General features: G+C 45.6%; 1 protein-coding gene across 1 annotated transcript in view; it reads right to left on the bottom strand.

Annotated features, from left to right (window-relative positions):
• Positions 1 to 16,569, bottom strand: part of nrg1 (neuregulin 1) — a 217,578-nt gene that overhangs the window by 171,115 nt on the left and 29,894 nt on the right. The window contains exon 2 of the mRNA XM_078209632.1: positions 5,832 to 6,012. Coding sequence (XP_078065758.1) covers positions 5,832 to 6,012 — 181 coding nt within the window. The remainder of the gene's footprint in view (positions 1 to 5,831; positions 6,013 to 16,569) is intronic.

Here is a 16,569-nt window from a genome sequence, read left to right as displayed (position 1 = left end):
ATTTTCCCAATCCGCTGCAGGGAATGGAGATTTGGCTGGCCACCAAGTTCTCCATCTTCGCTGCAGCGAGAGCGTGGTGTCAATGGGAGGCAAGATCGCACCCTGTGCCTAAATGGAGCAAGAGTTTACTTGGAGTCTGACAGGGTTAAAGTTTAACGTTTATTTATTATTGTCACAAGTAGGCTTACGTTAACACTGCAATGAAGTTACTGTGAAAATCCTCTAGTCGCCACACTTCAGCACCTGTTGGGGTACACTGAAGGAGAATTTAGCATGGCCAATGCACCTAACCAGTGCACCATTCGGACTGTGGGAGGAAACCGGAGCACCCGGAGGAAACCTACGCAGACACGGGGAGAACGTGCAGACTCCACACAGGCAGTCACCCAAGCCAGGAATCGAACCCGACTCCCTGGTGCTGTGAGGCAGCAGTGCTAACCACTGTGCACCGTGTGACAGAGGACAGCCCTCATCGTAGATTTTGGGTGTTGTGTCACCTTTAAGTGCTCCAAACAATTTTGCGACTCGAACCCACAACATGCTGATTCATATGTTGGCATTCTCTCACCTCCCATTCTGGAGACTCGAGCACATAATCTAATCTTAGTGTTCCAGCACAGTACTGAGGGAGTGCTACACTGTCAGAGCTGCCACCTTTCAGCTGAGACAGTAAGCTCAGGTCGAGTCTGCCCTCTCGTTAAAATCTGTCATGGTAGTAGTCACAGGCAAGTAGGTCTCCATGCCAATATTTATCCCTCAGCAAAACAGACCATCAGGACATAAGCACCTTGCTATGCACAGATTGGCTGCCATGTTTCCTTTTTTAGTGTTATAAGTAGGCTGACATTAACACGGCAATGAAGTTACTGTGAAAATCCCCTAGTCGCCACACTCCAGCACCTGTTCGGGTACACTGAGGGAGAATTTAGCATGGCCAATGCACCTAATCGGCTCGTCTTTCGGACTGTGGGAGGAAACCGGAACACCCAGAGCAAACCCACACAGACATGGGGAGAACGTGCAAACTCCGCACAGACAGTGGCTCAAGTTGGGAATTGAACCCGGGTCTCTGGCGTAGTGAGGCAGCAGTGCTAACCACTGTGCCACCGTGCTGCCTACATAACAGTCACTACACCTCACTTAACATTGACTGTTAATCACTTTGGAGAGTCCTGAAGTCATGAGAAACATTATATCAATACAAGTCTCTTATTTTTTAAGAGAAATAAAAATTAGCCTTCTGAAATCTGTAAGTAGAAATTTTTATAACTCCTTTTACTTTGTTCACTGTTTGACAAAACTTTGGTTCAAATTGTAAGGTGGTACCAGGTTTGATCCCCGTCTGTGCTAAGTTAGCTAACCTCAGCCAAGGTAAAGTGAAAGGGGTGCTACAATTCACCTCAGCAGCCGTAAGCTGAGGGAGGGAAACACCAACCTGGCCTATCATTCCAAATCTCCAGAATATCCAGTGGTATATGTGTGTGTGTCAACGGAAATGAAATGGGTTTTCTCTGTGGCCTTCCCTTGGTCAAAAATCCTGTTGACAATCCATTGTTTCATCACTCATGGAGAAAAGAGGGATTATGAGAGGCACACTAAAGCAGGAGACTTCAAGAATGGAAATTGGAACAATTTAATAAGATCACTAAACTCAGATTTATTCATTGGCTGCGTTCATAGAATGGTTCCCGCCCAGAAGGAGACCATTTGGCCTGCTGTGTTTATACAAGCTCTCACGAAAAGCTAATCCCACTTTCCCTGCCTTTTCACAGTCACCCTGCTTGCTGTTTTTCTCTTTAGATAACTATCCAGTTCCCTTCTGTAGGTCACACCTGAACCAGCCTCCACCTCAGTCTCAGACAATGCATTCCATTTCCAAATACCTGTTGAATAAAAAGCATTGTTCCCCATGTTGCCTTCGGTTCTTTTGACAATCAACTTAAAGTGACGTCCTCTGGTTCTGGACCCTTCCACCAATGGCAACAGATTAGAGCCTTGGGCTGGAATTTTACCGTCCCGTCCATCACGGGAATCATAGCAGGCAGAAGCATGGAATGGTCCGTTGACCTTGGGCGGGATTTTATGGTTTCGGGATGAGCAAGTCTGTAAAATCCCACCCATAGAGTCATTGAGCTATACAGCACGGAAACAGGCCCTTCGGCCCAACCGGTCCATACCGACCATAGTGTACTCCCAGCTAGTCCCAATTGCCCACGTTTGGCCCAAATCCCTCTCACCCTTTCCCATCCATATACTTATCCAAATGCTTTTTAAATGTTTCCCCTTATCCACTCTGTCTAGAATGTCTCTATCAAATCCTCTCTTTCAACCTTCTTTTTATTATAGGGAAGAGACCCAAGCTTCGCTAAACAATCCTTGTAACTGAAGTCTCTCACCCCCAGAACCATTCCGTACCGATTAACTGAGCTCCTCAACCTGTTATGTCGAGAAGTGTCTCACGGCTGTCCCCTCCCCCACTGCTCCTGCCCAGATGACATCAGCATTCACTGTTCAAGCAAGCACATTCCAAAATCAATAACAAGGCAGATTTTTAAAAAATATGCATGTTAATATTAATGACTTTTTATAAAGCAGCGAATGTTCCTGTAATACAATGTAAGGGAACAAAATAGTCTTTGGTACTGCCAGTCCTTCATTGCAAATCAATAGTCCTTTAGCTCCATCATGCACCATCCTCAGATAGAAAAGATAATGGAGTTACAACGCTGCATCATTACAGAAAGCTCTCTTTTATGAACACATATTAGTTTGTCCTTTTCTGAGCTTAAAACAGTAACTTAATCTTAGGGTTCGGATAACACAGCTCCACTTCAGAATGGTTTCTTCATTTGATTTATTTTGTACCCATTTCTGTCCATGCCTCAAATTTCCTGCTGTCGAAATCTTCATCCAGCAGTTACCTCCAGACTCGACAATTCCACTACAGTCTGAGCTTGAGTTCATTCATCCAGATCCTTACCCATCTCCTGATACTTTCAGACCTCGACTCCCAGTCCACCAATACCTCCATTTTGAAATTCTCTTCCTCATGTTTAAATCCTTTCCTCCTCTCCAACCTTCCAACTCCTGTAAGTTCCTCAAGGACATTGCATTCTTCCAGTGTTGGTTTCTGTGCATCCCCCACTCTCCTGGCCTAACCATTGCTGGCTGTGGCTTAAGCCACCTAGGTGCTATGTTCTGGAATTCCCTTCCTGACCCTCTCTGTCTCCTTTCCTGACTGTTCTCAAGGTCTACCACTCTAACCTTTTAATCATCCCTAATACAGCTGTTGTGGGGTGTGAGAGGCTTTGTAAATAAGTGTTTGAAATTAATTTGCTGGAGTGTAGTGAGTTGGTGGAGAGTGAATATCTTCTTCAACATAGAATCATAGAATCATAGAATCCCTACAGTGCAGAAGGAGGACATTCAGCCCATCGAGTCTGTACCGAACACAATCCAACACATCCAAAGCATTGTCTACTTCCATTCTTAACTCCTCATTACTAAAACGCTCATCCGGACCATTGCTACCTGGAGGCAGGTCTCCATCCTATTCAAACTCCAACACATCCACCTGCCACTCACTATTGCCCAGGTGGCACAGTGGTTAGCACCGCTGCCTCATAGCAACAAGGACCCGGGTTCAATTCCCGGCTTGGGTCACTGTCTGTATGGAGTCTACACATTCTCCCTGTGTCTGTGTGAGTTTCCTCTGGGTGCTCTGGTTTCATCCCCACAGTCCAAATATCATGCTGGTTAGCTGCATTGGCCATGCTAAATTCCCCTCAGTGTACCCGAACAGGTGCCGGAGTGTGGCAACTAGGGGATTTTCACAGTAATTCATCGCCATGTACTGTAAGCCTACTTGCGACTAATAAATAAATTTTAGCTTTGAAGGTTAGAACCATAGAATCCATAGAATTCCTACATTGCAGAGTCTCCAAAGGATCATCTTACCCAGGACCAAAGGCTAAACCCCCACCCCTCGGTCCTATTCCCGTAGCGCCAAATATTCACCACAGCTAATCCACCTAACAGACATATCATGGGACACTACGGGGCCATTTAGCATGGCCAATCTACCTAACCCGCACATCTTCAGACTGTGGGAGGAAACCGGAGCACACAGAGGAAATCCACGCAGACACGAGGGAGAATGTGCAGACTCCGCACAGATAGTGATCCAAGGCTGGAATTGAACCCCTGGCGCTATGAGGCAGCAGTGCTAACCATGTGCTGCCTTTAAAGGTGGTAAAGGTGGAGTGCCTAAAGGAAAATTAACGAGGCAGATTGAGCTGGGATCTAGAGATGGGCAGGATGAGTTGAAGCTAACTTACCTAGTGGGACTCAAACAGAACCAGTTTGTCCGCCTGTTTTACAGTCTGCCCAATCTTGAAGTAAAATCCAGTGAATGTGTTTCCCCTCAGGCTTGTTTAGTTAGTATCACTCACAACAATATTTCAATGAAAGAAGCACAGGGCAGTCCATCTTTTAGCTAAACAGCCCAATAGACAGTTTCTAAAGCTGTCTTTTACTCTGAAGAATTGTTTGGAGGGATTTATAGAAGATAAAGCAAGCCATTTACAGTGGTTAGACAGAAGGGAATGCTTCAGGGAACATTCAGTAAGGCTGCGTTTATGAATCTAGCCCCAGTAACTACATGAGGTGATGCTGGGAGCACAGTAAGGTTTAATTTTATATCACCACCTATCTCGTTGTTGAACTCAAAGAAAGAAAACAAAGTTCAGCGAGAGAGATAGAAGGAGAGAGAGAGCAGGACAGAGAGGCCTGAGATGGTGGGAAAGTATTCAGACTCTTAGAATTTACCAAACAGGGGGCACTTGGAGGTGAAACAGATAAAATTGTATTTCAGAGCTGCCACTCATTGAGAAGAGCATGTTATTCTTCAAAGCCATCATCCAACGTTACAAGAGACGCATTCAGAGCCAAATGTGTGAAAGAAAACAATAATTTAAACCTGTGTAATGCCATAATCTTCCAGTAGCACAAGGTGCCTGCGAACATAGAGACATCTTGAAGTGCCAAATAGGTCATTTCTTTTAAAGGACTATTGTCACACAACATTCTTACCGTGACAATGCCACATGAGTGACACATCTCATTTATTCTTGAGATGTGGACAATATCAGCAGGGGTCACATTTATTGCTCATCCCCAGTTATCAATAGTAGGACTGGATTCATTTGCTAAACAGGGTTTCATCAGCAAAGGACATCAGTGGGCAGTTGGATTTTCACTTCAAACTTACAGACCACAAATTACCAGTTATTTAACTAAATTATGCAACTTGATATCCTGGGGCAACTTGGCATTTAAAACCTCCAGGTGACAAACCCAGGACTATACACACTCTACCCAAGAGATGGAAAGTACCGCAGGTTGCATTTATAGTCAGGCAGCATGGTGGCACAGTGGTTAGCACTGCTGCCGCACAGCGCCGGGTTCAATTCGGCCTTGTGTGACTGTATGGAGTTTACACATTCTCCCCGTGTCTGCGTGGGTTTCCTCCGGGTGCTCCTCTTTCCTCCCACACTCCAAAGATGTGCAGGTTAGGTGGATTGGCCATGATCAGTGCATGGGGTTAGGGAAATAGGGTGGGGTTTTGGGCCTAAGTAGAGTGTGCTTTTGGAGAGTCGGTGCAGGCTTGATGGGCCGAATGGCCTCCTTCTGCCCTGCAGAGATTCTATGGAAGGAGAGATTGGTCAAATAACAAGTAAGGTGAAGACACTGCCCTTTGATCAAGGGATATATCTGATGAAATTGGTCCAACAGTAATTCCAGAAAGATATCAAGTTCAGAATTGGTCGTACCTTTTCTTTTTCTTAATCCTGATCTCTTTGGATTTTTTATTAACGATTAGCTCTTTTCCATCCTTGTACCATTTGAAGGTGGGTTGCGGATAGCCTGAAATGGCTTCACATCTCAATACGAGCTTCTTGCCCTCATTCACCACCACATCACTCTTCAGTGGTTTGATCTTTGGAGCTGAAGCTGTGAGGCAAAAGGAAAAAAAAGGGTTAATCAGTTGTTTCCCCAAGAGTGAAGCAACATGAATATTCATAGGAATAGCCATTCAGTCCCTCAATCCTGTTCATGAAGTTCAACTGGCTGGAGTCATACAAAGCCCATCAATGAGAGGATATTGTTATTACCCACAGGGGTGGATCTTCAACTGGACAGGCAGGCATACAACCGGCATTGCAAAATCTCCACTCATGACAGAAAATGCCCAATTTTCATCTCCGTTAATCTTGAAGCTCAACATGAGCTTCTGGAATTGCTGGGTTCAGCTCAAAGTGGGTAGTCATGAACTGACTGTCCATCTTAAACTGGATCATAGAATCCATAGAATCCCTATAGTGCAGAAGGAAGCCATTTAGCCCATCGAGTCTGCACCGATTCTCTGACAGAGGCCCTATCCTTGTAACCCCATATATTTACTCCGCTATTCGCCCCCTAACCTACACACCTTGGGACATCAAAGGGCAATATAGCATAGCTAATCCACCTAACTAACACATCTTGGGACACTAAGGGACAATTTAGCATGGCCAATCCACCTAACCTACACATCTTGGGACATTAAGGGGCAATTTAGCACGGCCAATCCACCTAACCTCCACATCTTGGGACACTAAGGGGCAATTTTGCATGGCCAATCCCCCTAACCTACACATCTTGGGACACTAAGGGGCAATTTAGCATGGTCAATGCCCCTAACCTACACATCTTGGGACACTAAGGGGCAATTTAGCATGGTCAATGCCCCTAACCTACACATCTTAGGACACTCCGAGGCAATTTAGCATGGCCAATCCACCTAACCTGCATATCTTTGCACTGTGGGAGGAAACCGGAGCACCTGGAGGGAACCCACGCAAACATGAGGAGAATGTGCAAACTCTGCACAGACAGTGACCCAAGCTGGGAATTGAACCCGGATCCCAGGCACTGTGAGGCAGCAGTGCTAACCACTGTGCCACCAATCTTCCTGGAGGTTTATGACAGCAAGCCAATTCCTGATCATCCCTTTCACACTGCCTCCTAAACGCGCTTCACTCACACTGAAGGCAGAATTTAGGAAAGATGCCAGGAACTAAAACAGTATCAAAAAGACAAAAGCAGCAGAATGAAGGAAAGTGATGTTGCTTTAAAAGTGGTATCGTTAAGATCATGTCCAGGACTTTTGATAAGGTTGCAAATTGAAGCCTATTTCTTTGTTCACCTTTGACGCTATTTGAAAAAAAACAGGCATTGCCCATCAACATGGGAAGCACCATTAGTGACAGACCCGCTTGGAAAAATATCACTAAAGTATCAGAACTGAGAAAGAAAGAGAGGTCTATGAAAATGTCATAATTAATTATGATAAAGTAACATTGTGGTATGGAATCATACAGTGCAGAAGAGGCCCTTTAGCCCATCAAGTCTGCACTGATATGCAAGAATAACCTGATGTCCCTACTAATCCCATTTTACCAGCACTTGGCTCATAACCTTGAGTGTTACAATGTGCCAAGTGCTTATCCAGGTACTTGTTAAAGGATGTGAGGCAACTTGCCTCTACCACCCTCCCAGTCAGCACATTCCAAACCGTCAACACCTCTACTTTCTCAGAAGATTAAGGACATTTGGCATGTCAGCTACGACTCTCACCAACTTTTACAGAAGCATTCTTTCTGGTTGTATCACAGCTTGGTATGGCTCCTGCTCTGCCCAAGACCGCAAGGAGCGACAAAAGTTCGTGAATGTAACCCAATCCATCACGCAAACCAGCCTCTCATCCATCCATTGACTCTGTCTACACTTCCCACTGCCTCGGCAAAGCAGCCAGCATAATTAAGGACCCCACGCAGCCCGGACATTCTCTCTTCCACCTTCTTCCGTCGGGAAAAAGATACAAGAGTCTGAGGTAACATACCGACTGACTCAAGAACAGTTTCTTCCCTGCTGCTGTCAGACTTTTGAATGGACTTACCTTGCATTAAGTTGATCTTTCTCTACACCTTAGCTATGACTGTAGCACTACATTCTGCACTCTCTCATTTCCTTCTCTATGAACGGTATGTTTTGTCTGTATAGCGTGCAAGGAACAATACTTTTCACTGTATGTCAATGCATGTGACAATAATAAATCAAATCAAATCAAATCAATCACCACCCTCTGGGTAAAATAGTTTTTCCTCTCATCCCCCCCGAATCTCCTGCCTCTCACTTTGAACCTATGTCCCCTCATGACTGACCCTTCAACTAAGGGGAATAGCTGCTCCTTATCCACTCTGCCCATGCCCCTCATAATCATAGAATCATAGAAACTCTACAGTACAGAGAAAGGCCACTCGGCCCATCGAGTCTGCACCGACCACAATCCCACCCAGGCCCTATGCCCATATCCCTACATATTTACCCACTAATCCCTCTAACCAACGCATCTCAGGACACTAAGGACAATTTTTAGAATGGCCAATCAACCTAACCCGCACATCTTTGGACTGTGGGAGGAAACCGGAGCACCCGGAGGAAACCCACGCAGACACGAGGAGAATGTGCAAATTCCACACAGACAGTGACCCAAGCCGGGAATCGAACCCAGGACCCTGGAGCTGTGAAGCAGCAGTGCTAACCACTGTGCTACAGTGCCGCCCAATGATAATAGTTTCTATGATAATCTCGTACACCTCGATCAGCTCGCCCCTCAGTCTTAGCTGATATGGTAATGATACTATTATTTTAAGATATTCCCACTTTCAGGAAAGACCAAAACTAGAGGCCATAAATATAAATTAGTCACCAATAAATCCAATAGGAATTCAGGAGAAACCTCTTTATGGAGAGTGTGGTTAGAAGGTGGAAACTGCTGCCACAAGTAGTTGAGGGGAATAGAATAGATGCATTTAGAGGCAAGCCAGACAAAGGAACAGAAGGATATACTGATAAAGTTAGATGAGAAGGAAGCTCATGTTTAAGTATTAGTGTCACAAGTAGGCTTACATTAACACTGCAATGAAGTTACTGTGAAAATCCCCTAGACGCCACACTCAGGTGCCTGTTCAGGTACACTGAGGGAGAATTTAGCTTGGTCAATGCACCTAACCGGCACGTCTATTAGATTGTGGGAGGAAACCCACGCAGACACGAGGAGAATGTGAAGACTCCACACAGTGACCCAAGCACGGGAATCGAACCCAGGTCCGTAGCACTGTGAGGCAGCAGTGCTAACCACTGTGCCACCATGCCGCCCATGAGCAGATGGGTATGCTGATAAAGTGAGATGAAGAGGGCTGGGAAGAAGCTCATGTGGAACATTAACACCACATGGAAGGGTAGGGCTAAATGGCCAGTTTGTGCGCTGGACGTTCTCTGCAATTCAACATAGAACTGCAGGTCTTTTAGAATTCAAATGTGCGTTTGTAAGCAAAATTTAGACAGGAAGAGTACTGTTTGAATGTTGTATAAAGATCGATATAAAAGCACTTATCGTTTGTGAAGAAACTGACAAGAGATCACATTGATTGGAGTTTCTACGAAGTCAATATTTGGAGGTTTCTCAATAGCTCAACTTTCATTAATTGTTTTAATTACAAAGACACCTGGAAGCCAATTATATGCATCGTCCTCATTATAGTCATCACTGGCCCAGCTGCCTTGAGCTCCCGCAACATCTGCACAATAATAGCCCACACACTCCTCATTAACAAACAGTTCAAATGTGCGGCACTGATGTGTTGTGCTCATTTAAATTCAATTATCTTCAAAATGTTCAAATAAAAGCTTTTCTTTTTAGGAATAAAAACAAATATCTTGGAAGGCGTTCAAAATGGCTGAGGCTCAACAACATCATTGGGATAATCAGGATGAATTAGCGATGAGGACTCTGAAATTACACTGTGGGATATCAGTGCACAGACTCTTCATCTGTTCAACTGCAATTCCTCTCTCTCTGTCTCTGCTGGCTTTTCAGAGGTGTTAACGCACTTTTGTTTCACTGTGAATATTCTCATTGGTTTAAAGTCTCTCCATGGCCTTGCCCCATCCCATCTCCAGCCCTACAACACTCCACCATATCCATCCTCCTCCAATTCTGGCCTCTTACATTTCCTGATCGTATCCCATCACTGGCCACCCCTTCAGCTGCCTTGGCCCTAAGATCTGGACTTCCCTCCCTCCTTGACCCTTCTCAACAGAATCCCTACAGTACAGAAGAAAGCCATTCAGTCCATCAAGTCTGTGCCAACAAGAATCCCACCCAGGCACTATACCCGTAACCCCACGTATTTACCCTGCTAATCCCTCTGGCACTAAGTGGCAATTTAGCATGGCCAATCCACTTAACCCGCTCATCTTTGGACACTAAGGGGCAATTTAGCATAGCTAATCAACCTAACTTGCACATCTTTGGACACTAAGGGGCAATTTAGCATGGCCAATCCACTTAACTTGCACATCTTTGGACACTGAGGAGCAATTTAGCATGGCCAATCCACCTAACCCACACATCTTTGGAGAGTGGGAGGAAATCGGAACACCCGGAGGAAACCCGAGCAGACACGGGGAGAATGTGCAAACTCCACACAGACAGTCACCCAAGGCCGGAATTGAACCCGGGTCCCTGGAGCTGTGAGGCAGCAGTGCTAACCACTGTGCCACCGTGCCACCCCTTTCTTAAGACTCTCCCTGACCAGCTCTGCCCCAATATCATCTTGTTTGGCTTGGTGTCAAACTTTATTTGATAACTCTCATGTGAAGTACATCAGGGTGGTTTATTTTTCCGAGGGTGCTTAAGAAATGCAAGTTCTTGTTGTTGGATACTAGTTTCCAAGGCTAAAATCAGAAAGCCAAGAGTTCAAAGATGTGCGGGTTAGGTTGATTGGTGATGTTAAATTGCTCCTTAGTGTCAGGGGGATTAGTGTGGTAAATATGTGGAGTTACAGGGATAGGACCTGAGTGGGATTGTGGTTGGTGCAGACTCAATGGGCCGAATGGCCTCCTTCTGCACTGTCGGGATTCTATGATTCTATGAGATTCTGCTCAATCTTGAACCCATTTTGTTTTCAAATATCCCATACATGTATTGCCTCAATGTAAACCACGCCCCACACACACCTGGCTATCAGTCTTTAGATCTAAAAGTTGCTACATTTTGTTGCATTCTCTCACAGCTACACTTTAATATCCAAAAATTCTCCCTCGTTTCAGTTCTGAAGAAGAGCCAAAAGGATCGGAAACTGTAACTCTGCTTTCTCTCCTTACAGATGCTGCCAGACTTGCCGAGTATTTCCAGCGTCCTCTGTTCTTGTTAGCCAAGAAGTATTTTGCTCTCCTTTACCACATCGCTGCGTAAGAGAATGAGTTTTGTTCGTCATTCTTCCAGATTCTCTCTCTAAAGATTCTAAATTGTTTGTCGCAAGAAGGTCTCATGTCGGTGCCTTTCCTCCTCACCCACTTCCCCATCATTGAACATCTGGATTCCCCTGTGGGAAAGAAGCCCACAGGTTGAAGGGTACAAAGCCAATGGATACGGCCTCTATTTTGCTTCTGTTATTATGCAGAAGTGTCTGACCTTCATCCACTGCTGTCCTGTGACAGTGACTGGGGCACACAATGCAGGCCGACAATTCAGTGCTCTACTCGGAGAGCGTTGCAATATTGGGCTCATTCTAACAGTCAGACAACGTGATCTTAGAAGTGTTTCATTTAGTGAAGCTCTATTTCTTCCCTCTCTTGAAGCAGGAATGATAGCAATGTGAATGATGCGGTAATATAACTGTCTTAATCATTTCAAAGTGAGAGCTCTCTTGCCCCTGTGCCGCGGGTTCAAGTCGCACTTAGAGATTCGAGCACATATTCTTGGCTGTCACAGCAGTGCCGTATTGGGAGGGTGCAGCACTGGAGGACATACCGCCTTTCGGATGAGGCGTTAGATCAAGGTCTCCCTGCCCCCATCCCCTCCCCCCTCTGTCACCGTCCCCCACCCCCAGTCCCCAACTGAACAAACTTTGCTGAGTCAATGTATTGGGACCACGGCCTTGGAATCGTTGGGATTTAGGATTGGGATAAGGGGGAATGTCTTTGCTTAGAGGGTTGTGAATCTTTCAAATTGTAGCTATCCCAGAGAGCTGTGGATGCAAGGTCAGCAGCTAGAATTCTAGCTGGTTCCTCCTCCCCAAAGTCAATGGACTTTTGGTTGGTTTGCCGTGTGGGAACCCACCATGGTGGACAGGCTAATCCCACCCACTGAATATATTCAAGTCTGAGGACATTAAGTCTTTGCATATTCATTGAATCATAGAATCCCCACAGTGCAGAAGGAGGCCATTCGAGCCTGCACCGACAACAATCCCACCCAGACGCTATCTCTGTTACCCCCGGTATTTACCCCACTAATCCCCCTAACCTACACATCTTTGGACACTAAGGGGAAATTTAGCGGGCCAATCAACCTAACCCGCACATCTTTGGGCTGTGGGAGGAAACCGGAGCACCCGGAGGAAACCCACGCAGACATGGGGAGAACGTGCAAACTCCACACAGATGGTCACCCAAGGCCGGAATTGAACCCACGTCCCTGGCGCTGTGAGGAAGCAGTGCCACCAATCTTCCCAGAGGTGCATAACAGCAAGCCAAATCCTGATCATTAGTGCTAACCACTGTGCCACCATGCCACCCCGGCATTGAGAGAGATGACGGTGGGGTGGGAAAGTGCCATCGAAGGAGACAATCAGAAATGATCTTACTGAATGGTAGAACAAGCCAAGGGGCTCAATAGCCTATCCCTGCTCCTACTCCTCATGTGCCTTCAACAAGTCTCCTTCATAAAGATGAGAGAGACAAGATTCTTGACAGCTGAGCTCAGGGTGGGCATGGATGAATAATTTTGCAAAGGCGGTCTGTGCAGTCATGAATCTCCAGATGAATTATATGTGTAAAAGTTAATGCGAGAGAGGAGACCATGTTGAACTTACGAGTCGTATCTGTATGCGCACAGCAATATGCGGAATGGTCAAGGGAAATTAGCAAACATTATTGTCTGGGCAAAGGGTCATGAATGAAGTTGCAGCCACTTGTCGAGTGGCAAACGGCACATTAACATTCAATCGTGTCAGGATTTCAAATGAGAGTTAAATTATCATTAAAATAATTGCACCACGCGTAATTAAGCACATTTCCACCCCATTCTTAGCGTAAGCAACAAGGGAAGCATTAGAAGGATCTGATTTTTGGCATCTCAAGGCTAGTCCACCATGACTTCAAGCCGTGCCTCACAATGATCTCTGTTACAAATCTGCCCACAGTTAATCCCAAGCAAGGAGGACTGCAACATGAAGGCTGTGTTACGATACTTCCAGTATTATACTTGATTCTGCTGCTGGCACTCTCAGTTCTGAATTAGAAGATCACAAATCAAGACTCATAGAATCCCTACAATGCAGAAGGAGGCCATTTGGCCCATTGAGTCTACATCGAACACAATCCTACCCAGACCCTATTCCCGTAACCCCTCGTATTTACCCTGCTAATCCTCCTGACACTGGGGTTAATTTACCGTGGCCAATCAACCTAACCTGCACACCTTTGGACTGTGGGAGGAAACCGGAGCACCCGGAGGAAACCCACGCAGACACGGGGAGAATGTGCAAACTCCACACAGACAATCACCTGAGGCTAGAATTAAACCCAGGTCCCTGGTGCTGTGAGGCAGCAGTGCTAACCACTGTGCCACTCTGCCGCCCCGCATTATGTGATGAGCACATAATCCACACCAACCTTTCGAGACGGTGCTGTGTTACACTGTCAGAGGCTCTGTTATTTGGACACGATGTTAAAATTAAAGCCCCATCTACCTGCTGTAAGATCTCACAACAGGCATTCAAACAGTAGCAGGGAAGATTTATGCTAATGTCCTGACCTACAGTTATCCTTCAACCAAATCCACAACAGCCGGTCCTTTATCTCACTGCTTTCATGGGGCTGTGCTTAGCGCAAACTGGCTGCCACATTTACACTGCAATAGTGACTACACTTCAAATGTAATTAAGTGTCCTGAGGATGTGGAAAAACACTATATAAATGCAAGTTGTTACATTGTAAAAATAATGGGGATATGTTTAGAACGCACTGCAGAACTGCAGAGAGGGCAAGGGGGAAACTCTGTCTACACTTCCCGCTGCCTCGGAAAAGCAGCCAGCACAAACAAGGACGCCACGCGCCCCAGACATTTTCTCTTCCACCTTCTTCCATCGGGAGAAAGGTACAAAAATCTGAGACCGCGTACCAACTGACTCAAGAATAGTTTCTTCCCTGCTGCCATCAGGCTTTTGAATGGACCTATCTCACATTAAATTGATCTTTCTCTACACCCTAGCTATGACTGTAACACTACATTCTGCACCCTCTCCTTTCCATCTCCCCTATGTACTCTATGAATGGTATGTTTTGTCTGTATAGCGCGCAAGAAACAATACTTTTCACTGTATACAAATACATGTGACAATAATAAATCAAATCAAATCAAATCAGAAAGATGGATCAATTGGCAAACATCCTCTATGTGTTCATCAGCATTGGTTTATGTCACCTTGCAACTCACTGCATGCAGTCTCACTCCTGTCTAGTCTACCTACAGTAAAGTTACTTTCATCATTGATATTCACTGTGCCTGGAAGATCTCATGTCCCCGGGCACAGACTCAGGACAATCTGCCCTACTGGGCACAAGCAGTTCACAAGAATTCCAGTTCCCAGCACAGACAACCTCCCTAATATAAAAGCAAAATACTGCGGATGCTGGAAGCTGAAACAAAAGCAGAAAATGCTGGAAAATCTCAGCAGGTCTGACAGCATCTGTGGAGAAATAGAATAGAGTCAACGTTTCGTGGCTGGATGACCCCTTGTCAGAGCAGACGAAGTTCCGGTGAACTAGTCTGTGACAACCGGGCTGCTGTCCTGCCCTTAACCCAATTGCCTCATTGTCTGCTCTGACAAAGGGTCATCCAGACTCAAAAACTTGTCTCTATTCTCTCTCCACAGACGCTGTCAGACCTGCACAGATAACTTCCCCTTTGATAAATGCAAGCAAAACCCAATAAATCATCAAAAAATATTCATAAAAAAAACAAAGAAGTTATGTTTAAAACAGATATAGTCATTCACACTGATTATTTAGAAGGATTCCCAAAGTTAACTGCTCTTGCAGGATATTTTCTATTGGTGGGTACACAACAATCTGGTCCTCAGTGTCGCAATGTCAGTGTTTTGTCAACTGTGTTTATTGTCAATTGCCTCTCCATCCAGCCTGTACTTCAGCGGGTGAGTGGAGAGGGTCAAGAATGCTTGGAAGTTCCTCACTCACAGAAGGCCAAAACATCATCCCAGGACCAGCAGTAACTGTAGCCAATCAGCCACGTGGGCGGATAGCATTCCGAAGCCCAGATAAGCTTGTCAGCAGAACACGGATGGGAGATTGGCCCTGCCAATGTAAATACTTTGGGGGAAGCTTTCGCGATTGTGTATAACGGAGCCACATTTTCCGCCCATTCATTCCATTCGAGGAAGTCTGGTGAACTAGTCTGTGACACCCGGGCTGCTGGCCTGCGCTTGACCGAATTGGCTCGTTGTACCACTGCTTTCAAGGTCAGAGTGCACGAGAGGCGCAAACATCGACCGGTTGAACAGGGAGATTAATGCACAGTGAGTCACTGGCGCTTATGGTTAGACTGTGTCTTAGCCCCTTGAGTAAGGCACAGATAAGGCAGCAAACAGGAACTGGAGTGTACTGTGGTGTGTGGATACAGGTGTCAGAAGCTGGCAAGTGGATGCACGGAAACTCATACAAGTCCAGACAGTCCATCCAGCCAGTTCTTTAAGAGATTTTATCACGACGTTGTCAATATAACAACCTTGCTGTGCAAAACAGTTGCTGCTCTTTGATTTATTGAAGTGTCACGCAGAAAGGAATGCCTGAGAGCGTAACTCAGCCACAGACAAGTCCTCCTCCAAATCCATCTACCTTCTAATTATGAATAGAAATGCTATACTGTGAAAAACAGAACCGCTCTGGTTGTTCTGAATGGAGAGCCAGGGAAGGGGTGGAGGAATAACCTGAAAAAATCCAATCTTGACAGCAGGCTTTCATTGTAACATAAGGCCTATCCTTGGCAGCTTCAGGCTAGTGATCTCCTGGCCCAGGATCCAGCTCCCTGAGGCCTGAGGCCACTCATTGGCATTCCAAACCATTGAAGCACGGTTATGTTATCCGGCCTGGATCTTCCTATTTAAAACAGCACCCCGCTTTCTTTCTATTCTTCTTCTCATGCTCAAAAGCGTGGGTTTACACATGGGTACAATGTGAAAGAAGCAAGATCTCCGAGGGTTACTTTGCCACCCCCACCTCAACCTTCAGCACCAATTTTTACCAGTTTGGAGCAGGTAAAATTGAGATGAGTGGGTGGGGGGAGTTGGTGGACAGTATCTTTTATTTTCTTTCAAGTCTGTACCTGAGAGCAAGTTTTACACAAAACCATTTTAAAGATGGCAGGGATGAGAATGAAGC

This window comes from Mustelus asterias, chromosome 1 (genome assembly GCF_964213995.1).
Source record: "Mustelus asterias chromosome 1, sMusAst1.hap1.1, whole genome shotgun sequence".
Taxonomy (NCBI): Eukaryota; Metazoa; Chordata; class Chondrichthyes; order Carcharhiniformes; family Triakidae; genus Mustelus; species Mustelus asterias.
The sequence above is the reverse complement of the archived record's forward strand: the minus strand, read 5'-3'. Positions and strand labels throughout refer to the sequence as shown.